Source organism: Coregonus lavaretus, assembly GCF_964263955.1.
Source record: "Coregonus lavaretus genome assembly, chromosome: 24".
Classification (NCBI taxonomy): Eukaryota; Metazoa; Chordata; class Actinopteri; order Salmoniformes; family Salmonidae; genus Coregonus; species Coregonus lavaretus.
Window position 1 is genome coordinate 26,189,185 of NC_140011.1, and position 24,825 is coordinate 26,214,009.

At 42.7% G+C, this 24,825-nt stretch overlaps 1 protein-coding gene across 5 annotated transcripts in view; it reads right to left on the reverse strand.

Moving 5' to 3' along the window:
* LOC311100323 (endoglin-like) overlaps positions 1-22,987 on the reverse strand; it is a 47,968-nt gene extending 24,981 nt beyond the window's left edge. For 2 of the 5 annotated variants that reach the window (XM_084141200.1, XM_084141204.1), the window contains exons 1-3: positions 22,875-22,987; positions 21,342-21,577; positions 4,470-4,618 (exon numbers count right to left, since the gene is read on the reverse strand). In XM_084141200.1, coding sequence (XP_083997326.1) covers positions 4,470-4,618; positions 21,342-21,405 — 213 coding nt within the window. In that variant the 5' untranslated portion in view covers positions 21,406-21,577; positions 22,875-22,987. Of the gene's footprint in view, positions 1-4,469; positions 4,619-21,341; positions 21,618-22,211; positions 22,369-22,874 lie in introns of all 5 variants that reach the window. The other 3 variants (XM_084141203.1, XM_084141202.1, XM_084141201.1) reach the window with 3 other exon arrangements.
* Between the last annotated feature and the right edge of the window lie 1,838 nt (positions 22,988-24,825).

The window sequence follows — 24,825 nt, forward strand, 5'->3', positions numbered from 1 at the left end:
AATGAATTACCATACATTTATTGGCATTTACTTCCTTTGGGTATCAGTAGGGAGGAAAGGAAGGTGAAAGGTTTGCAGTTGTGAATCCCATTGTGTTGTTAGAATATTGAAGTAGAGGAAAGTACTTAAATACCTCTAAAACACAGTTCTGAAGAGGTGCTTTTGGGGAATTAACTATTCATATTTTATCCCGACGTAGCGCATCTGAAAACGAAAAAATAATCTCTAATCTCTTGCTTGTTTTGGAGCTGGATTTTCTTGGCTGCTGGCTTTGTTTCTTTGTGTGGATGAGTGTGCTTAGGAACACAGTGTCTTTTTGTTCGTATCTACTCGCTCTTATTAAATTGATCGTCTGCTGCGTGCTGCTGACAGCATGAGTTCTGACAGGGCCACGCTGGGCTGAGGCGAGGGGCCGACATGAAATAATCGGACCCCTGATGTTTGGAGCTGGTCGGAGGAGAGCACCAGTGTATTGTCTGAGGCCTACCACAGGGCTAATACACAAGGCCTCTGCAAGGGCCATGTTCAACACACACACATAAACAGACAGACAACACACCACAATAGCTGCTGTCAACAGGCCATTAGAAACGCCAGGCAGGTTTGCGATAGGCTCAAAACAAAACTCTCAAAAACAACTTTCTATTGCTGGATATGAGCATGCAACCTTTGACATCAGAGGCAGATGCTTTCAAAGTGTTTAAGGTTAAGTTTAGGCATTATTTCTGGATTTTTAAGGTTAGGGTTAAAGGAAAACTCCACCCAAAAACATTATTTTGGTATTTGTTTCATTACTCCATTGTTGACATAGTCCCAAAATGGGCTGATTTTTGTCTTTTGAAAGTTACATATCTTGAAAACTTGATTGCTGACAAGCAAAACATTTTGGGACTATGTCAACAATGGACTAATGAAACAAATCCCAAAAATTTGTTTTTGGGTGGACTCTGATGGTTAAGGTAAGGGTTAAGGTTTGGGATAGGCTTAAAACAAAAATCTACTTTCTATTGCTGGATTTGAACATGCAACCTTTGGCACCTGAGGCAGATGCTTATGACTACCCACCATCCTTGTCCACAGTACCCTAGCAAAATCAAAACCTACTTGAAGGTAACAGCGCTCACTGTTGCCCCTAGTGGCCTGTTTCCACGTCGTCTCCCGACGTCCTCGGACATGGATGGACGTCGAATACTGACTTGTATCACGGGTGACCTGGCTGCTGTGTGTGTGATAATAGCAGGGACAATGAGTCAGACAGAGCTGCTGGTAACATGTCTAACTGATTAAATGATCAGTTGCCCTCGCCACTGTCTTTCGTCACAGAGCATTAAAGCACACTGCTTGACTAGTCTTTTTAGTAGTGTCAGAATATGTTTATCATCGAAACTCCCTGAAGAATACACTGAAGAATTACTCAATAATCAGTCAGCTGAAAGATACATGTCTTCTTTCTTCTTGGGGTTTGTGATATAAATGTACCTCTAGTTGCCTCAACAAGTGAAGTGGCCATTGCTTAGAAGACTATGTACTTTGCTGACAACTAGACTGTACACTTCCCGTTCGATTAAACATAGTAGGGTCCTAGGTGTGTTGTTATCCTGGTTGGAAATAGGTTGTGGTTGAGAATCCTATTGCTAGGAATCCTATTGTTAATTGATGAGTGAGTTCTTGAAAAGCACACAGTATACAGTAAATGTGTGACAAATGTTCCTGTTATCTGACAGTTTACCAGTCTGGTACGGGCAAATAATTCACTATTGACTCAGTTTGAGTCAATAGAGTCAAGGATGTGTCTTTGACTAATATATGAGTCGATAGGATTTACTCTTGCAAATCAGCTGGGAAACAGTAATTTCACTTTAAACCAAAACTCAATGTCCTTGAATAAAGAACTGTCCTCCCTCCGACGGTCCAGTCTCGGCTGTGAGCCAAGGCCCTCACACCCGTGCCTGAATGTGACATCAATGGGGTCTTGACAAGCGCCCTCCCTCCTGCCTTCCACCCCCCTCTTCCCTTCGTCCTCTGTCCCTCCACCCCCCCTCCAAGGCTGAACCCATACACAGACCGCCTGGCAGCCACACTTCCTATATGACCCCACCCTTCCACAAACACCTTTGTCACCACCTCCCCTCTTTAGGGGGCCTAATATTCCATCATATTTGTTTACAGTGCCTAGTGGACATTGAGGAATGGTCAGAGTTGAATCCTGGCAGGGGGGAGGGGGAGCGGGGGAGGGGGGAAGGTCATGTGAACTCTTGTTTAGGAAGGAGTGATTTGTTTTTCTGTCTGTGTGGAGTGCATGCAGGTGAGCACTGAAATACTCTGCAAACAGAGAGGGGGGGAGAGAGAGAGAGCGAGAGAGAGAGACAGAAGGGGGGGGACAAATAACTCTATTCTCCATCCACTGGTAGTTCTGCACACAGTTTATTGGTTGTGTGAAAACTACAGATGCTCATTCTGTTTTTGTTTGATGTTAATAGGCCTGTATTTTTTGCATGTTCACTATGAACTATGGAACCTACTGCAATGACATCTGCCTGTATGAAAATCTTTGCTGCTAATAAATGGGCCAAATGAACACTTGCAATCTCACCTTTGCTAGAGTAGCTATCAGGAAGGTTAGCCGCCACCCCACACACACACGCGCGCACACACAGCACAGAGTGCTGCCCAGTCGAAACAATTCACGCATAGACTGAGTGTACAAAACATTAGGAATACCTTCCTAACATTGAGTTGCACCCCCTTTTGCCCTTAAAACAGTCTCAATTCGTCGGGGCATGGACTCTACAAAGTGTTGAAAGCGTTCCACAGGGATGCTGGCCCATGTCGACTCCAATGCTTCCCACAGTTGTGTCAAGTTGGCTGGATGTGCTTTGGGAAACTGTTGAGCGTGAAAAACCCAGCAGCGATGCAGTTCTTGCCACACTCAAACCGTTGTGCCTGGCAGCTACTACCATACCCCGTTCAAAGGCACTTAAATATTTTATCTTGCCAATTCACCCACTGAATGGCACACATACACAATCCTGTCTCAATTGTCTCAAGGCTTAAAAATACTTCTTTAACCTGTCTCCTTCCCTTCATTTATACTGATTGAAGTGGATTTAACAGGTGACATCAATAAGGGATCATAGCTTTCAGCTGAATTCACCTGGTCAGTCTAAAAGAGCAGGTGTTCCTAATTTTGTGTATATTATGACATTTCTTTATATATTTTTTTCGTTTTGGTGTTCGACAGCATTCAGCAGGTTTTTTCCAGCTGTTCGAGCACACAACATATTCTCTTGAGGCTTGTCGAAGTTCGGTAGCCGATGTCTATGCTCCTTCATCGGTGATTGGTCAACAGTAGGGATTCTTCAATTAAGTTGTCATTCAACGACAGATGACTAGTTTTCATGCACATTATTTCACTTCAGAAATACTGCACCAAACATCTTAGTTAGATGTAAAATTGCGCAACTAAGACCTCGGCAAAAACGTCAAAATTAATTACAGATTTCTTGAGTTATCTTAGAGTAATTAAAACTATTTTGAGGAAGTGTACTGGCTACAGCATCTCAAGAGGGACAAACAGTCAATGAGATGAGAGAGAAAGTGTTTGTGTGTGTGTTATAGGGAGAGAGCACTGATAAGAAATTACGAATACGTGCTGACCAGACACTGTCAAAGAATGAAAAATTAAGTCTGGGGTGAAATAGCAGTGTAGGATTACATTCCTCCTAAGCACCGATCTTGGCTCAGTTACGTAATTTAACTCCCAAATGGCTATAATTTGAATTAAATATAGTTATACAATTTGGGGTACAACTTTTATATCAACCTGTATTCAGCACACATAGCCCCATTCCCCATGCAGGCTGTTGGATGAGGGTGTGTTTTCACACCCCAGTCACCTCAGGGGAGACCCCGGCTCCATGTTATGTCTGGCATGTGTTTGTACTTATCAGGCTGAGCAGAGGAGGTGTCCCTCATGTTGACGCTCAGCCATATGGGAAAGCTAGCAAATTTATCTGGCATCAATCTCATTTGTAAGCTAGTTTAGTATGCCAACGCTCATCTGGTATCAATCTCATGTGTAAGCTAGCCTAGTGTGCTAACGCTCATCTGGTATCAATCTTACACAGACACTCTCCCAGAACAACGTTTTCCCTGAGGAACGGGCCAAACGTTCCAGCTATATGGAGCTAGCTAGTCACTATATGGACTCCTGATACGATGTGGGATATACAAACTGAATGTAATCTAACAATTCAGAACATTATGAAAAGTTAATTCTGTCCAATGTAGGGTGTTATTTGACAACATATTGCTACAATAAAATCGTATTACCTCACATATCACTGTACTGCACATTAGAACCTGTGTATTCAATGTACTGGAATATTCAGCGTACTGTATGCTTCTAATTCTAGTGGAGTGCTTCCACAGTAATTCAGGACAGACAAACAGTATGTAGATTGCCTTACCCCAGGAAGGTAGTGCAGGCTGAGGATGTGCACCTCTTTACTGTCCTTAGTGGTGTAGCTGGTCCAGCAGCCTGTAGGCATCTCCCTCACCCTGATCCAGGCATTCTGGTTGTCAGGGACCTCCACTGGCTCACATGTCTGCTGGGATGCTGGGGGAGAGACAAGGGCAAAACCTGGTTAAGCAAAGTAGAGAGGTCACACGTTCTAGGACCATACACTTTTATTTAACCTTTATTTAACCAGCCACGTCTGTTAAGAACAAATTCTTATTTACAATGGTCGCCAATGATGGCCTGGCAAGTGGCTAGAGGGTTGAATGCCATGTTTAAACTTGCAAAACAGGCCTACACTTACGAATAGGTTTTCAAAAGGAGGGTATATTACTGGAAACTTTCTAAGAACAAAATTACACCGATTTGCCAGACGGTGGTGCTATAACAAGAGATTGAAAATGCAAACTTTGAAAGGTCACGCCCCTCACCCCGTTTGACCTAAAGTAATGAAATTCGGTACATAGTTCCCTCTCCTCAGAAGGAACAAATGTGCCTTACGGACCCATAAGGTCCGCCATGATGGATTTTCCACCATTTTATATTTATTTTGTGAAAAACACTTAAAACGCTACTCTTCTGGCAACAGTCGGCACGAAACTTGATATGTGGCATCTATGGACGAAGGTCTCTCAAATAATATTTTCCAGTGTAGTACCTAAAACAAAATGGCCGCTATTTACCAATAAACTTTCACGCACATAAATGCATATAAATCAGTCAAAGATATTCGTATTGTAACAAAATATGGTACACATGTTGCAAACACTGTCAAGACTTAACATAAGAACATTCATAATGACCCACAGTGGCGCTATTACATTTGACATTTTAGTCATTTAGCAGACGCTCTTATCCAGAGCGACTTACAGTTAGTGAGTGCATACATTTTTTCATACTGGCCCCCCGTGGGAATCAAACCCACAACCCTGGCATTGCAAACACCATGCTCTACCAACTGAGCTACACGGGGCCATAATAGCCACATGTTTATATCTCTTGATCTATTTGACTCAGAGTGATGAAATTTGGCATACTGGCCCGATTTTGATTCAACATGGGTGAATGATGCGTCTTGCCATAGAGATCTGGCATTTACAAAATAATACACTGATTGGCCCAATGGGGGCGTATAGTAATCAACTTTGAGTACGTTAGTCACACGCGATATCTCAGACACCACTGGCCCAATTTTGACGACACTTGGGTGAGTGGTGCGTCTTGCCATAGAGATCCGTCATTTACAAAATTACAATGATTGGCCAAAGGGGGGCGCTGCATCATTCGTGGGGAACGACATGTTTACTGTTGCCTTGCTTTACTACGTCAGTATGTATTTGGTGTTTAACTGGTGGCAGTTGTAAAAAAAAGTCAATAGTTGGACGAGTTGCAGAGTTAATTGAAATTAACTCCATTGTTGATTAAATGCTTTTTTCATTAATGAAGCTATTTTGTCTTGAACAAAATGGTCTATCTACTAGAAACGTATGGACAATATGGCAAATTACTTGTAGCTTTGCAACCCTATTTAAAAATAACTCCCAATGTGAAATGCATTAGGTACAAGAACATAGGTACAATAAAGAGAGAAAACCAAGGAGAGCTGGTAGAGCTATTATGACCATATAAATATGAAATGTTTTATGCATCAACCATATATACATTAAAACACATGATATCATTAGTAAGATATATTCATACACATGTTAGGCAACATACAAAGAGCTCGGTAGACCCTATTAAATCACCCTCTTGGCTACAGCCTAGACTAGCCTATGGAGGATGTTGCTTTCCTGTTATATTCATCTCTGATTCCTCTACATGCACTCCATCACTCCTGCTTCAGTGACTGTCTATAGGAGTGGAGGAGGGTTGCATGGCGGGTCATCTGGAAGCAGTGGTGCCGTGTTTTCTAATCAGGAGATAAAGTAAGAAGTATGGATGCTAAATAGGTGGGAGGGGCTACCGGTCTGATCGGCACGGCTGATAGGTCAAGTTTATCTGGGACCTCACGGCCACATGGGCAACATTAAATCAAGTCCACTCCTCTCCTCCCTACTATCCCTCACTGCCAGACTGCACCACGTACCGCAGGGAGTTTCCTCCCCAACCTCTGCTCTCTGTCACACAGACACAAGGGCAGCTGATTTATTGCATGTGAGGCTGTGTGAGGTTGTGTGTGTCAGGGCTGAAGATGAATATGAGTGTCTGGTTAGGGTTGGAGAGGTGTGAGAGTGTGTGTGTGTTGGAAGGGGTATTGGGTTGTGTGTGTGTGTGTGTGTGTGTGTGTGTGTGTGTGTGTGTGTGTGTGTGTGTGTGTGTGTGTGTGTGTGTGTGTGAGAGGGGGGGGTGTCAGGTGGGTGGGTGTGGGTGTGGGTGGGTGTGGGTGTGTGTCGGGTGGGTGGGTGTGTGTGTGGGTGTGTGTGGGTGTGTGTGTCGGGTGGGTGTGTGTGTGTGTGTGTGTGGGTGTGTGTGGGTGTGTGTGTCGGGTGGTTGGGTGGGTGTGGGTGTGTGTGTCGGGTGGGTGGGTGCGTGTGGGTGTGTGTGGGTGTGTGTGTCGGGTGGGTGGGTGTGGGTGTGTGTGTGTGATAATAGTACGGAGGGAGTCGGAGCGAATGGCATTGTGTGGAGACCTCAGAGGGAACCGTTGAAATAATGTATTTGCTTTTTTTATTCCTTTTACTTTGTGCCCTGGGGGAGTATCCTGTTGGTGCTCAATAAATATTGCCCACCAGTAAACTGCCTCCTTCCTCAGGAAGAGCAGGGTCAGGTGTCGCGTCCTACCCAATCAACAGTCAGCACTAGGACCAAGTCCCGCCCAGCCTAGTGAGAGATGGGAGATCTGATTGGGGCCCTGATGCCCCCCACCTCAGACTGTCTGTCTCCTGACCCTGTAGGATGTGACTCAGATAGTATCATAGGACTGATACAGAGACAACCCTGGTCTGAGTGTCTGAATCCCAATCAGTAGACACACACCTAAATGGAATACAATATTACCACTGACACCCATTATGGAAAGGGCTGATATTATTGAGCGCAGAGGCAGTGGTGGAAAAAGTACCTAATTGTCATACTTGAGTAAAAGCAAAGATACCTTAATAAAAAATGACTCATTTAAAGGTGAAAGTCACCCAGTAAAATACTACTTGAGTAAAAGTCTAAAAGTACTTGTTCACATTCCTTATATTAAGCAAACCAGACGTCACGATTTTCTTGTTTATTTATTTACGGATAGCCAGGGGCACACTCCAACACTCAGACATCATTTACAAATGAAGCATTTGTGTTTAGTGAGTCCTCCAGATCAGAGGCAGTAGGGATGACCAGGGATGTTCTCTTGATAAGTGTGTTAATTGAAACATTTCCTGTCCTGCTAAGCATTCGAAATGTACTTTTGGGTGTCAGGGAAAACGTACAGTATAGTGTAAAAAGTACATTATTTTCTTTAGGAATGCAGTGGAGTAAAAGTAAAGGAGTCAGAAATATAAAAAGTAAAGTACAGATACCCCAAAAGTAGTACTTTAAAAAGTGTTTGTACTTAAGTACTTCATACCACTGCGCAGAGGACAATCCTCTTTGAGAAAACTGATGAGAATTTTCAGCTCGTTATGTGCTGATTGGTGCTTAAATTCCTCTCATTGAAAAATCAAATTTGGTATGAGTCGGCAGTAAAGATGAATCCAATACCTCCCCATTTTATAGAGAGATCAGTTATAATTTGTCTGATACTATTCACATTGACAGAATTACATTCTCTGATTTAGACCCGTATAATAGCTTAATCTGAGAACCTATTACAAAAGATTAAAACTGTTATGAACACCTAAGAGACAATCATAGCTTCTCAGTTCCAGGGTCCGTTCCTATTCACAAAGCATAACAGAGTAGCAGTGCTGATCTAAGATCAGGTCACCCCTGTCCATATAACCTTATTCATTATGATCTAATTGGCAAAACGAATCCTATATCAGCACTCACACACCGAGACTCTTGAATACGGGCCCACGTCTGCAGACCCAGGATTTTCCCTATCTACTGTAGCTACAAGGTGCAAAGCATTTGGGGGAGGGGTTGATAGTTGATGAGCGCCATGGAAGGATGGACGGACGGACGGACGGACGGGGGGGGTGAACAGGAAACAACAACTTTCGTGAGGGCAACAGGAAATGCCCTGTTTAGACGGCTGGCCTGATGATGACGGAGAGCCCAGGCAGAGGACATTGTCGTCACCACGAGGGGGAGGGATGGAGGGAGGGAAAGGAGAGAGGAGAGAGAAGGGGTAAGAGGAAAGTCAAGCCAATGCCCACCACACAAACAGCTCTTTCTTTCCAGCCTCTCATCTTTTCGTTAATGAACTCTTTCTTTCTTTCCCCACTGTGCAGTGAGAGATCCTCCCTCTCTTTTCTCATCATCCCTCTTCTTCTGCTCTGGTCAAGGCCCAGTTTCCTGTTATTCTGCCCCTGTGGTTTAATGTCCACTCAACAGCCAGATTACCTCCCATAAAGAAGTCTCATTCCACTGTGACAGAGTCAACAGCCTGTGTAAATCACCCCCTGGTGTCTGCAAAGCACACATGCACACACACACACACATGCACACACACACACAGACACACACACACAGAGACACACACACCGATATTCCCCTAATCCTATTTACCGGTCACTAAGGATATAAACTATAGTCACACTGACCCCTCTGCCTGACCCGGAAATGCCAAGTGCCTCATTAAGCAGTTTGCTGGTAAATGAGCTATAGAGAAGCGCCGTTCCATTCCTCCTCTGTCTTTATCTATTTTTATCAGCAGCGCCTCCAATTTTATTTTCCACGATGGTGGTGATTCCCATATAGATGTGAAGGGGAGTCAGGGGGGTTTTGAAGGAATGCATCATAATGATTCTATTTGATAGAGGATGTATAGGAAATGATGATGAGCCTCATGCTTCATAGTGTTGTGTCACAGTGTTTATCTGAGTATTTAAGTCCTTGGCTTGAATCGCGTCTGGCCATTCATCCCTCTCCTCCTCCCTTGTACTGTTTTTTGCATGTCTGTGTCTATCTCTGGACTGTCCCTTCTTGTCTCATTGTTCTGGTCAACTCCCAAACCTGATGCTGAGCCAAAGAAAATGCCCAATCAGGCATGTGTCTCCTGTCTGATGCAGGGGCGGACTACGGTGGGGGGTGCGGGGGCTCGAGTTAAGAGGGCGAGATTTCTCAATGCTGTAAAGTACACAAAGTTATCCCTCTGACGCAGCTTGGTACATTCCAAGTCTACCATCTGTGCCTGTGAGTGTATGTCTTCTTAGGACATAAGACCACTGTTTATTTTATGGGACAGAAATAGTTTGTTTAATATTAACGTTTATACCTAACATTGTGATAAATGTTTAATATCTACAGATGTCCCTGACGTAGTAAACAACTAAACAGCAAAAAATATTTTCATTATTACTGGCAATCTTTTTTGCAAAAGTTTTTTGCAACTCTTCAAGGCATATTGTAGGTGTATTAAGAACAAAAACATCACGGAGCGGAAAAAGCCAGCGTGGCTCCTTCCTATCAGCAGAAATACTAAACACATGACTTCATCAGCCTCATCTGACATGGATCGGACTACCAGTTCTTGTTTGGGGGGGTGAAAGGTTCATCGTCAGTATTCTGTAGGGTGGATCTCCCCACTCAGCAGAAAGAGGACCTTGGCTGGAAATAAAAACCACACAACTCTGACATTAAAGGTTATATATTCAAGAGAGGCATTGTGACCCTGCCAGCAACAAGCCACATCCTGGAAACAGTGACTTCCTTTATTGAGTCTCCTCGCAGAGTCAAAAGATCAAACCACTATTCACTTTGACAGGGAGGGACAGGAAATGCAGATGAAGCAGTTTTGACTTGTACTATCCTACATTCACCTTTATTTGAGATAGGTTACTCACTTTTTAATTTAGACCTAAGAATTTGATTTGGAGAATCAACAGAGTACTTTAAATTTGATTGCAATTCATGAATACAGTAGTCTGCCAAAAGCCCCTCACCTACAACAGGACCCTAACAAGAAATCTTACACATTGATGACAACTGTTTCTATTTTAGTCTAGCAGTAGTCCTTCACTACTCTCACTACAACCCCTTTTCTGACTAAAAATAATTTGGAGGAAACACCTTTTCTTCCCTTTTATTTAAATAGTTATCTGGGCTCAATATTTACCACATCGTTGGAAGCAATTCACTAGTGTATGTTGTCAGCAGTTATATGTTCCAAAAGAAACGTGGTCTGTGGGTAACTGTTTTTTCCCCACTTACGCCATCAGGGACATGTTTGAAGTTCTGGAACTGTCATCAAGATTAGTGTCTTGGCTCTCCAATTATCTAACTGCTGCATATTACTATATCAAAAGTACCATGATGATAAGTTACCACTCAACTAAAGCATATTACATGCCATAATATATGTTAAAAACTACAAAATAATGTATTGCCCTGGCATGAATAAATTGTTCTGTATAAAATGTATTTCAACTGGTTCCAATAATGGTGTCTGCATCACATCTAAACCCTGCCTTATCTGGAAATCTAGGGTAAACCCTGGCAAACACAGAGCAGTGTCAGGGGCTACTGTCTCCCTGAGGCAGAGAAAACTGTTTGCGTCCTGGGTCGGGTCGGAGGAGCCATGATGGTGAGGGGGGGGGGGGGGGGGGGGGTCTGGTCTGCCCCAGCCTTTCTAGCTCCACACACCTATTGTCCTGGTGTTTCCGCGGCCACAGACCGAGGCCTGACCATCCACAGGAAGGTAAACAAGCTCTTATCAGCGTTCTGCAGGGGCCCGCAGTGTCCCCTGGCCTCTCACCCCTACACTGCACAACACTACACTGTGCCTCACCTCTCTCCTCCTTTCTCCACACGCCAGCAAAATCCCCACAGTCTATCAAAAAGTCCCTGATTATCACTGTCAATTTTATTACTACTTTATATGTGGTAGTGGGGGGAGGTTGTGTGTGTGTGTGTGTGAGATCTTCTTTAGTCGAGCATTAGCAAATATATATAATGTATATACACTTCATGACCAAAAGTATGTGGACACCTGCTCGTCGAACATCTCATTCCAAAATCATGGGCATTAATATGGAGTTGGTCCCCTCTTTGCTGCTACAACAGCCTCCACTCTTCTGGGAAGGATTTCCACTAGATGTTGGAACATTGCTGTGGGGACTTGCTTCCACTCAGCCACAAGAGCGTTAGTGAGGTCGGGCACTGATGTTGGGCGATTAGGTCTGGCTCGCAGTCAGCGTTCCAATTCATCCCAAAGGTGTTCGATGGGGTTGAGGTCAGGCTTCTGTGCAGGGCAGTCAAGTTCTTCCACACCGATCTCAACAAACCATTTCTGTATGGACCTCGCTTTGTGCACGGGGGCATTGTAATGCTGAAACAGGAAAGGGCCTTCCCCAAACTGTTGCCACAAAGTTGGAAGCACAAAATCGTCTAGAATGTAATTGTATGCTGTAGCGTTAAGATTTCCCTTCACTGGAACTAAGGGGCCTAGCCCGAACCATGAAAAACAGCCCCAGACATTTATTCCTCCTCCACCAAACTTTACAGTTGGCAATATGCATTCGCGCAGGTAGCATTCTCCTGGCATCCGCCAAACCCAGATTCGTCTGTCGGACTGCCAGATGGTGAAGCTTGATTCATCACTCCAGAGAAAGCGTTTCCACTGCTCCAGAGTCCAATGGTGGCGAACTTTACACCACTCCAGCCGATGCTTGACATTGCGCATGGTGATCTTAGGCTTGTGTGCGGCTGCTCGGCCATGGAAACCCATTTCATGAAACTCCCGATGAACAGTTATTGTGCAGACGTTGCTTCCAGAGGCAGTTTGGAACTCGGTAGTGAGTGTCGCAACCGAGGACAGACAATTTTTACGCGCTACACGCTTCAGCACTCGGCGGTCCCGTTCTGTGAGCTTGTGTGGCCTATCACTTCGCGGCTGAGTCGTTGTTGCTCCTAGACTTTTCCACTTCACAATAACAGCACTTACAGTTGATCGGGGCAGCTCTAGCAGGGCAGAAATTGGACGAACTGACTTGTTCGAAAGGTTGCATCCTATGACGGTGCCACGTTGAAAGTCACTGAGCTCTTCAGTAAGGCCATTCTACTTCCCTATCCAACCTGAAAGAGCTTGAGAGGATCTGCAAAGAAGAATGGGAGAAACTCCCCAAATACAGGTGTGCCAAGGTTGTAGCGTCATACCCAAGAAGACTCGAGACTGTAATCACTGCCAAAGGTGCTTCAACAAAGTACTGCGTAAAGGGTCTGAATATTTTTTATTTTGAAGAAATTAGCAAACATTTCAAAAAAACTGTTTTTGCTTTGTCATTATGGGGTGTTGTGTGTAGATTGATGAGTGGAAAATAACTATTTAATCCATTTTAGAATAAGGCTCTAATGTAACAAAATGTGGAAAAAGTCAATGGGTCTGAATACTTTCTGAATGCACTGTATATATTTTTTTGGATTTTCTTAGGATTTTTTTTATGGCACACGAAACACCTTTGTGATTCACGCCCATCTCAGTGAAATAATCCATTGCGGAGGCCGCGGGATGGCACAGTCCAAGAAGTGTAGCTAAAATGCACAATGGACGTCTCTCTCCAGAATGCACTCTCTCTCGCCAATTTGTGCACATTCTGTCACAACATTCTGTTCCTCCGAAGCTGCCTCCTCTCCTTGTTTGGGCAGGCTTCGGCGTTCGTCGTCACTGGCCTTCTAGCCACTGCCGCTCCTCTTCTCATTATTCCATTTGTTTTGTCTTGTTTTTTACACACACCTGGTTCATATCCCCTCATCAGTCCCTGTATAAGGATTCCCCCATGTCTTTGTGTGTGATTGTTTCCATGTGAAGGTGTCGATAGCTCAGTGGAGCATTATGTACTTCATCACCGGGATATTCACCCGTGTGTTTTGTTTTTCCCAGTGCGCCGTTAAGTCGCACTGTAGTTGTTTTACGCATTGCTGCGAACCGCTGTATTGGCCGAATAAACCATTAATGTGTGATTTACACCTCCTGCGCCTAACTCCATCCAAATCACCCGCTACACATTCATTGTTTGCGTTTGATTGTTAGTGTCTATCTATTCCCGATTACATATATCACCAGTAGTACATTTACCATTCATTCCTATAATTTCTAATCTACAGTGTTTGTTTGGTTACGGTCATTTATGTTAATGCATTCAATATATTATTATTCCAGTCTTTTGTTGTTCTCATTGTCGGAGTGGACACGTTGTTTGCAGAGTGCACAAGCTATGCTACACTTGTGAGAAACAAGTTTAGGTTTATTTTATTCCATTTACGAGTTTTGTCAATTTAGTCATTGTCTTTTGTTTGGAGCGCTCCTGTCAATGTTGAGTAAGGACACGCACCTGATTACGCATAGGAGTAGGCCTATAGGCTACCTGGCCTGCGCGCAAATGTAGGAATATAAATGTGCCCATTTGGGAATCTGATAGTATTTCTGATTGGCTTAACGCACCACCAATAGTTCCTCAATGTATTTGAAAAATCTTTCCAGCTCTCTCCCTTTCGATAACCACTCAGCGTGAAAGGGAAACATTGTATGCTCTGATCCAGTGGAAACGTCATGAAATAGGCCTATCTGATTACTTCTTATCACTTGTGCCAATATCCTACAGCTGTGTCTGTCCCGAGCTCACTGGCACCGGAAACTCTGAGGGCCCAGAATATTTTAAACAATGTTGCAAGTTTGCTAGCAGGAGCTTAGGCCAGACTCAAGGTAATAGTTGATACAATGTTTCAAGTTCATTGCAAGCCATGTGTAGCCAATGTGATTTATAGGATATTTATTTTCATCAGGATATTTTCTACCTGCGGGCTGCAATGTTTTTACATAGTTGGCAATGGCAATAGAAGTTACCTTTTAGGTTTGTATACTTTTCATTTAGATTTGGATAGAATTTGGATTAACCACGTGACAATGATTTTGAGATACGAAGACCATATTATAAATGAAATGAAACTGTTCCATGAAAATGTGCACATGAAAACCATAACTGGCACGCAAATCGGTAGAAATGGTAAGATAAACTAGCATTCCACATGAGAAAGGTTGCCGATTCCTCGTGTAGCTTATTACCGGCAACTTCAGCAGAATAAAGCCCAAATATGCGAAAGCCAGTAGGAGCGGGAGGAGGATGATCGGGTCAGATTAAGATTTTTTATTCTTGATCTCTGGCTCCCTCAAGTCATTTGTGTCTTATTTCATCAAACAGTGTGCTCAAAGCATCAGACAAGCTCAATGCATTGCCTATATAGTTGATTTTATTAAAACACATAGGGTGTCTATATATGGAAAAATACACCTTTAAAAATGTCGACCAATCAATTGGTTGAAAGAACAGAAGACTTTTGGACTTTTGGATTTATTTACGTCGGGGACAGCCCTAGTGTGTGTGTATGCGCACGCGTGTGTGTGGTTATTTAGGTGTGTTACTGGCATTGAGCAGTGGTGGAAAAAGAACCCAATTGTCATACTTGAGTAAAAGTTAAGATACCTTAATAGAAAATTACTAAAAGTGAAAGTCACCCAGTAAAATCCTACTTGAGTAAAATTCTAAAAGTATTTGGTTTTAAATATACGTAAGTATCAAAAGTAAAAGTAAAAGTATAAATCAATTCAAATTCCTTATATTAAGCAAACCAGACGGCACCATTTTCAGGAGCACGCTCCAACACTCAGACATCATTTACAAACAAAGCATGTGTTTAGTAAATCCGCCAGATTAGAGGCAGTAGGGATGACCAGGAATGTTCTCTTGATAAGTGTGTGAATTAGACCATTTTCCTGTCCTGCTAAGCATTCAAAATTTAACGAGTACTTTTGGGTGTCAAGGAAAATGTACGGAGGAGAAAGTACATAATTTTCTTTAGGAATGTAGTGAAGTAAAAGTAAAATTTGTCAAAAATATCAATAGTAAAGTAAAGTACAGATACACCAAAAAAACTACTTAAGTAGTACTTTCAAGTATTTTTACTTAAGTACTTTACACCACTGGCATTGAGGATGTGAAAGCTGGTCTGTAGACAGCTTGTCTTCATATATAATGACTCTGTTTACACCTCTTGTCAGACATCTCCTCATGTCATAAGTAGTACAACAAATCCATGGAGGGCGTATGGCTCACTCACACACACACACACACACACACACACACACACACACACACATTTATCTCTTAGAAGCTTGAGAGCTGTCTCTCAATTAATCTTCATGGTTTGTCTGTCTGTTGCTGTTCCTAAGGCAATCTGATGCTTTGATGTTGAAAAACTGAGTGTGCTCTTGTCATTCACTAAACTAGCAGTTCTTTCCTAGAATGGTGATACAAGGAACTTTAGATATGATGAATGTTAAATACATTGCCGTTCCCCACTGATACACTACATGCTCTCTCTCTATCTCTCTCTCTGTCTCTCTCACAGACACACACAAACACACACACATACAGAAACATCTATCTGTCATATTCCAGGCAGCATCAGCGAGTGCAATGTTTCCGTTTCATTTCTTTGGTTGCCTCTTCCTTCAAATTCACAAGGTGTTCCATAAACACTTTATTAGCTCTCAGTCTTCAGGTTGGTCCCAGTGTGACCAAATTAATTCATCACTAAACGACGAGACATTGTGAATTTGCTCTATAGTGAGAGTCTATTCATCTTCCAGGCATTAATTAGCAAACGTGGCTTTTGGAGGGAAAGACTAATTTAGCGGTCGCTGTGCTAACTCCGTTCCACCGAGCAGATGGAAGCGGCAGAGATGCATTGCACACTGGGTGCTTCCAATCATTCAAGATTGATGTCGCTTTGCACAGCATATGTTCCTCATAGAACCAACAGATATTACCCAGTTTTTCTCCACTGATTTCTCAGAAAATATTAACGAGCCCACTTTGGGTTCGTCGCATCATAGATAGCATAGCTATGAAGGTTCTGATACTTTTCGACACGTTTGAGAAGTTGAAGAAGTGGAGTTAGGTAGAGTCTGAAGCAAAGACAAAAAGATTGTGCTGCTTTGCAGTGCTGAGTATTATTTTTCTTCCTCTAAGAGTAATGAAATTGTCTGAGTGCGGAGAGCTGTCAACAAGCTTGACTATATTCCCTCAGGAAGATAAGTACAGACTTTTAAGAGCCCTGAGCATGGCTTTGGGAATTGTTGGAGTCATATTACTAAATGACAAACATCTGCACTCCTGGGCCTTTAATTAAAGCCTATCCCTGGATCACACTTTCTACTTTTCAATGTATTAATAATGGGAAAAATTACATCAAAAGCGTTCTATCAAATTCAGAGGGACTCTCTATAACCCTAAATGTGGCCCCTACATAAACACACCAACACAAACAGGAGCACACTCACTTAAACAGGCGTGCAGACACACGTGCACACACACACACGGGTGCACACACACAAGCACACATACCATGTTTGTCATAAATCAAAGAGACATTTGAGGGCTTCACCACATGAATCCAGAGAAAGCAGCATGACACCTGAATCAACACGAAGGTTAAACTTTATACACCCAGGCCTGCATAGCTCTACCATTAGGGTCAAATAACAAGTGACTGTAGCTACCCTACGTTGTTTCAATTCTGAACAACATTGAGTCGCGGTTTTTAAGATTTGTGAGACACATCGCAACAAGCTTCAACTAAAGCCTATGACACCTGTCATTGCTTCAAAGCATCAACTGTTCAATAATAATTTCCTGTCCTTTAGAAGCTTCGCTGACAAGCCTCTCTGTTCTGCCTGAAGAAAGCAGCACATCAACATAGCATACTAAATAGTTTATGAATTTGCATAGTGGGAAATACAGAATAGATACCAAATAGCCAATCCAAGTACTACTCTTTCTGGGATTTGGGTAAGATAAAAAAATGTAAGGGATGGGTACAAATCCCCTTTCAAGACTTCTTCTGATTGGGCAGACCCTTGGCTGAGTATGGGCAGACTGGCCAGAGATAATAGCTACACAACGCCATGCCTTATCTGTCCACAGTGCCTAGACGGCCGCCGCTGGCATGGGCACAAGGCGGTCACCATTCTGATGAGGAGTTTTATCTCAGTGCCATGTACTAATGAGCCATTCAGGTCTCACGCCACCGCCAGCCGACCAACCCGACCTGGGGGAGCTGGGCCTTACCAATCCCCAGGGATAGTGCACCACTGGTGGGAAAGACAGGCAGGTAAGGTCCAGGCCTTGGCCAGAAACAGTGGCTGAAACGAGTGGACACATAAATATCAATGACTGTTTTTGTTTGACATGGTCATCTTTTGTTAAAAACTAAAATGACAGTTAATCAAAGTGATGCATAAGTACTCCATGTAAATAATGATGTGTGTATTTGTTAAAAGCTCAACGGAACTAGTGCTCTCTGTCTCTCTTTGCCTCACAGCCAAGTAATTGAATAATTACTGAGGCTCAAGCATCTCCTTGCAGATGAGAAACGATTGTGTATGTTAGTCGCAAAATGTTTTTCCTAGATATGAAATATTAAATAGGTCTTAAATGAAATGGTTTCTGAGATTAAAGTGTGCCTATCAACATTAGGGTATGCATAGCCTAAATAGAGTGAGCTAGATGTGTTTTACAGTGCTTTGATATATGCCTTATTGCATGAGGGGGGTGCCTTGTTAACAACTTACTTCAAGAAAAACATAACTCACAAGCTGGAAAAAATCATTTGGCTCTCTAAACATTTTACATGACACTGTGGCCCTGCTTTACTCCAGAGATAAAGTGAACCATCACACATCATTCATAATCTATATACAAACAGGAAAAGTTATCCGGCTGCAAACATTATCGTAACTCATCAAGCGCTTACTCTCCCTTTTAGATACAACAGAGAGAAATAGAGAGCGAGCAAGAGAGAGAGAGAAGTGAGCAACATACTGTAGCATACCCACTGGGCACAGACGTCAAATCAACGTCTATTCCACGTTGGGTCAATGTAATTGAATTGAAAAGACGTGGAAACAACGTTTATTCAACCAGCGTGTGCCCAGTGGGTAGCTAGTCCCGCTCAGCACTGCTAGAGTCAAAGAGAGAAAAAGAGAGGCAGTCAGAAATGGATTGTTAATTGCAACAGTGAGATAGAAATCGGTCTGCAGGAGCGACAAGTGGTCGCGTCACTATGTCTCCCTGGTCCTGCCACCCAGTCTGGCTGCAGTGGGGGGAAGTGGGCTATTTACACTCTCAACGCCATTTTTAACAGAGGCAGCAGTTTTTTGGTTTTGTTATTTCCCTCTGCAAGGCCCTACTAAGGAGCTGTCTGTCATCTCTTTTTATCCCTCTCTCCTTCTCTCTCATTTCTCTCTGCATCTTGCCATAGTGTATTTCTCTCACACACACAATCTCGCTCTCTCTTTAGTCCCTCCCCCTCTTTCTGTCTCTCCCTCTCCTTAGCATCATCTTTGTCTCTGTCTGTCCATCTCTCTGCCACATCCCTCAACACCCCCGTTACTCTCTCTCTCTCTCTCTCTCTCTCTCGCTCTCTCTCTCTCTCTCTCGCTCTCTCTCTCTCTCTCTCTCTCTCTCTCTCTCTCTCTCTCTCATCACTTTCATCCCTTTCTCTCTCTCTCTGCACCCCTTTCCCAATCAACCCCCACTGTGCCACTGATGTGTTCTTGGATAGTTACATAATCCACCCCCCACCCCTGACCACCACCACCATCATCTCCACCCCTCCCCACCCCCCAGCCTCCAGCATAGCTTCCTCAGGATATGGGTCCTAGTGGCTCCCCTGCCTGCTGTTCTGCTACTCTCCTTACCTTTCTTCCCTCCATCTCCCTCCCTCCCTAGTCTGTCAGCTTCGACCAAGCTCTCTTTCAGGCTCCCCTCCCTCTACGGCAGCTGCCTAATCGCTTTTGTACTTTTCCTCCAGTCTGTGGAGAAGGACCCGGCTGGGAGGAAGTGCAGCGGGAAGCCGACAGTCGACAACCGTCACGTCAGGCTCCCACGGGGAACTAACTGCAGCGGGGAGCCAATGGGGCCTACAGTCAACCTAGCCCCCCATAGGGACACCTCCAGAGAGAGGCTGTACAGCTGATGGCCCCCATGGAACTACAGAACAGAAGTCTGGAGCCCAACTACCGTCTGGAGCCCAAACGGAGGCCCCCAACAGGGACAACAGGGATTTAATCCAGTAAGACCTAAGCAGTCGACACAGATCCCCAACTAGAATCCACTGCAGAGGGCTACACTGTCGACAGACTGTCACAGTTGCAGCCACAACCTCAGCCACTCACTAGTGATGGGTGTAAAAAATGCTGTGTTCAGCAACATTGCTATAGTGTTCCTATTTGGAAGTCTCACAGAATACTCCAATAAATGTCTTGGCATGTCTCGGTTATGTTTCAGTTTCAGTTTCAAGTTTTATTAGTCGTATGTACAGGATACACATGGTACATACCGTCCAACAAAATGCTTATTTGCTGGTTCCTTCTCTACAATGGTACAACATAAAGAAATAATCAAAAATAAGAATACAAAAAGTTTTGGACTGCTGTCCTTTGTCTGCTAGAGCCAAATACATCAAATGTGCATGTTCAGTCAAAAGTACCACTTGAGCACAAGGAGGATATCAGTGCATGAACCTGAGGGTCCACTGGAATGGCATGAACTACACTTGCTCTGTCTGACATAACCATCTGAAAATAAGCATCACTCTAAGGATCCACACCTGTCAGCGGCCAGAGCATAACACAAGACCTGTCAGAGCATAACTGAACATTGCAGATACTCTTCCATTTCCTACATAAGACTCCGGCTAACTGCCAACTAACCACTGCAGCCACAGAGAGCAATAGTAATTGCGCCTTTTTGTAGGAACTAATGGAGGGTACCACCATTGCTTGTTGGCCAGAGCCTATGGGGAAATGAATGGGTTTTTTGTAGGGTTTTGGGATAAAATATGAAAATAAGATATGTGGTAAACATAGGCTTAGGAGATCTAATAGAGCATGGTGTTTGCAATGCCAGGGTTGTGGGTTCGATTCCCACGGGGTGCCAGTATGAAAAATAAAAAAATAATGTATGCACTCACTAACTGTAAGTCGCTCTGGATAACAGCGTCTGCTAAATGACTAAAATGTAAAATGTAATAAGTTTTGTTCTATGACATCAGCTAATGTCACTTTTTGTGAATTTTTTAACATTTATGTAATCAAAATAAGCCCATAAAGCACATAAAGGCTTCATAGGTCATGTTAACTGACTGATATTATTACAATGTTTTTATATATATAAAATCTCCTCAGCCTGTGTTAACCTCAAACCTTATTTTCTGCATTTATCCCAAAACCCCATTCTTTCCCCATTGATTTCCCCCATAGGAATGGCTGAACGAACCAGAGGTTTAATTTCCGTTTTTTAGGACTACAAGCTGGCGAGCTCTATTTATCATACCTACAGATATCTATACCTAAACGATACACCTCTATATACAGACTCATCCAATCAACTGGTAATCCTGAGAGAGAACCACTGAAAACAGATGTGAAAATAAAGCCCTAATTGTTTTTTTAAAAAAGAGATGAGGTTAGAATAACAAAGTCATGAGAGGTCAAATCAAGGTTAATTTTTGAACTTTGCTTACACAGAAGGAAAGACCCTCTAGGCTTCAATTCAGCACCAGTCTCCAAGTCGAGTCTAGCATACTAGCCGTCAACCAAACAGCTCTTCACTAACACAACCATTAAGAAGAGATGGTAGTTGGAGGTTCAACCAACCATTGGTCTTACCTGAAGTGGCGATGGCAAGGCACAGTAGAAGCAGAGGTAAAAGCGACATGTTGCTGCTCTCCATCTCTAAGTCAGATATCTGTGGGAGTCTCAAAGAAGAACTAGCCGGTGTCTAGGTGCTCGGGCAGCGAGAGCAGCGTCCTCGTCCAATGGCAGCACGTCTGTGACTGTGGTGGCAGTGGTTCCGCTCCAGAGGGGTGACCACACAAATCCAGCCTTGATAGGTCAAAGGTCAGCTTGGAGAAAAGAGGCGGGACGTCAGTAGGAGATAGCCAACTGCCAAGCAAAGTCATAGATGAGGTGAATACTGAAAAGATCCAATCAATAAGGAATAGTGTATACCTCTGATATAAGTGATGTTGCACATTTATATCATTACATCAGAGTAGAATCTATATAATTTCAATGCATATTAATCAATGTAATACTCATCCTCTACACTCAATGCTGGCAAGCTTAACAAATCCCCTCAAGGAACCTTTCCCGTTGAAAATTAAATTGTGAGATGGTGTTGCCAAGATTATAAACTGCATTACTTTCTTTTTTTCTGTCTTTTATCTGGAACAGTGCTATCTGAGATTATTATAGGATTAAATTTTCTCTCCTGAGGGCTTGTTCCTAAATGTCTAGGATCAGATGCAGTACACTGATTAACATCTATGTTGGTGATGATTAACAAGGCCATTTCTAATAAATGTATGTACTGTACCTCTCTCTACTCAGCTACCCCCCATTTTCTAGGTGCTTGATTATAACTGTTGCTATGATACCAAATTCAGATGAAAAATTGGATAATCAGTTAAAACTTGACACATGACATTGCCATCAACTACTGCATGTGCAACTAATGATAGGCTACAAATGTATTACCTTTATACTTCCAATGGGATTATCTGTTCTTGGATAGCCTAGCATATTCGTTGGGGCCCAGAGCTCTAGGGTTATCCAGTGGTCAGTAACTGCTGGCCCAGTCTGCCAGGAAACGGTATGGCGTCGCTTTCTTTAAATAATATTACAATGAGGAGATCTGATAAGCAGGGGGAGACTGCTCTTGTTATATGATTCATACAGTGCGAGGGGAAAAGACTATATAAACTGTTTATGCAACCAAAGCAAACCAAAAGTAACTTTGGCTACTTCCTTAACCAGACAAACCCGAATTATTGAGTAAAATGCCTAATAACGCTTTAACTATAGAAAATGGTCATCAGAAAGTAGTTGAATATTTCAGGCAAACGGAAGACAGGCTATTAAAGTGAAATAAAAGCAAAACCGTTACTTTTTCATTTGACTGAAATAAATAGGATGAAAAAGTGAAACTAGTAGTTCAGAAATGTACGATAATACGGCTATAGGCTAGACGTTTTTCTGACAATAGCTCACAGTTCACAACTTTTTAATACTTTTTAACAAGTTTCTCACCTAATTGTCACCTATCATTGGCTTCAAATAAACAACACATCAAGGAAATACATTGTATCAGGGACAACAACTAAAGCTGACAGCAAAGGATTGATAAAAAAAAAAACTCACATATCAATGGAGAATGTAACTTTTAAATTGCGGGTATAATCCACGAGTGCGAAAGAAGCATCCAGTCATGTAAACGCTCATAAACTTTCTACTGTAGCTGGGCGGGTGGTGAAGCGCAGATTTACCACTCCCAAAGACCAGAGTTTCGCGCGCTGGTGCTAATGCCCGTCACTGACGTCAATACCCGCACTGCTTGTCAGCACAGAACATTGTGAAAGAGAAACTAGGGATTTCAATGAGATTTTGCATTTCAGGTGAATCGACAGCAATGAGATATGGTCGACAGGTAGCAGCCTAAGGAATGAAAATATATATAAATCACAGAAGCATGAGTTTGTTCTTTCCATAACCCATTCAACATGGTTTATTACATTGAAACACCATAGTAATAACCCAAAATGTCATGTATTATCAAGAGTAAGGGGTTGTGTCCTTATAATCTCAGATGGGATGATGATGATCCCTGGGTTTTGGAAGAATCTCACCTCAGTATAATATATTATTGTCACAAACAACTTGGGACCACACCGCCCTCTTGAGGCCAATATTGCTCCAATCATTATTTGTCGCTCTATAGAAGTTGTGACTTGTGACTGTACTCTCTCTCATCCTCAAGACTGTTTTGTTTATGAGAACAAATTGATATCTTGTAACCAGGAATGTAATTTCAGAGTGAAAATAAATAATAATTATGTATAAACATATTACTAATATAGAATGTGATGCAGACAATTACATTGATGGAAGTTACAATCTATCTGCAATATTAAAGCTGATCTACCCCCTTAAAAAAATATATATATTATGATGTGATGATGATATCCGACAATTGTCCTCTTGTCAAATCTCTTATTTGATAGGCTAATTAATAAGTTATCTGGTTAGTTGTATATTTGTGACCAACTCACAAACACCTATGTGGTTGCTATGGTGTCATAGTCAGAGAAGCAGACAGGGCATAACAGGAGACTGCAGTGAAGGACAAAATACACATTCATTATTTCATACTGCAACAATAGCTGCAGCCTTCATGGAATCACACATGACAGGATCTTTATTAAAAACATATCCGGATTACAAGACTATCATTGTCATGTGTTTGAGCTTTGAACATTTATAGTTATGATGTGATCTGGTAACGACTTGATGGAGACATAATGTTTACAAGCCTGTGCCATTTATGGAGTAAGAGCAGACATTTTGATATTGTTGTTGCTAAGAACACAATAGGAATACGAATTTTAATTAATGTGTTAATTACTTTGCCTACTGTTGGCCTGCATGCAGATGAACATGTTTGTAAAAGTGATGCATGCTACCTTTAAATGAATTTTTTATATTTTAAATGAAAACTTATAAGAATTGTCAGTACAGCACAGGAGGTTGGTGGCACCTTAATTGGGGAGGACGGGCTCGTGGTAATGGCTGGAATAGATGGAATGGTATCAACAACATCAAACACATGGTTTCCAATTGATGCAATTCCATTGGCTCCGTTCCAGCCATTGTTATGAGCCGTCCTCCCCTCAGCAGCATCCACTGCAGTACAAGTACTGGAACGAGCTGCAAAAAACACTCAAACTGGAAAGTTTTATCTCCATCTCTTCATTCAAAGACTCAATCATGGACACTCTTACTGACAGTTGTGACTGCTTCGCGTGATGTATTGTTGTCTCTACCTTCTTGCCTGTGTGCTGTTGTCTGTGCCCAATAATGTTTGTACCATGTTTTGTGCTGCTACCATGTTGTGTTGCTACCATGTTGTTGTCATGTGGTGTTGTTACCATGCTGTGTTGTCATGTGTTGCTGCCATGCTATGCTGTTGTCTTAGGTCTCTCTTTATGTAGTGTTGTGGTGTCTCTCTTGTCGTGATGTGTGTTTTGTCCTATATTTTTATTTTTAATCCCCCATCCCCGCAGGAGGCCTTTTGCCTTTGGTAGGCCGTCATTGT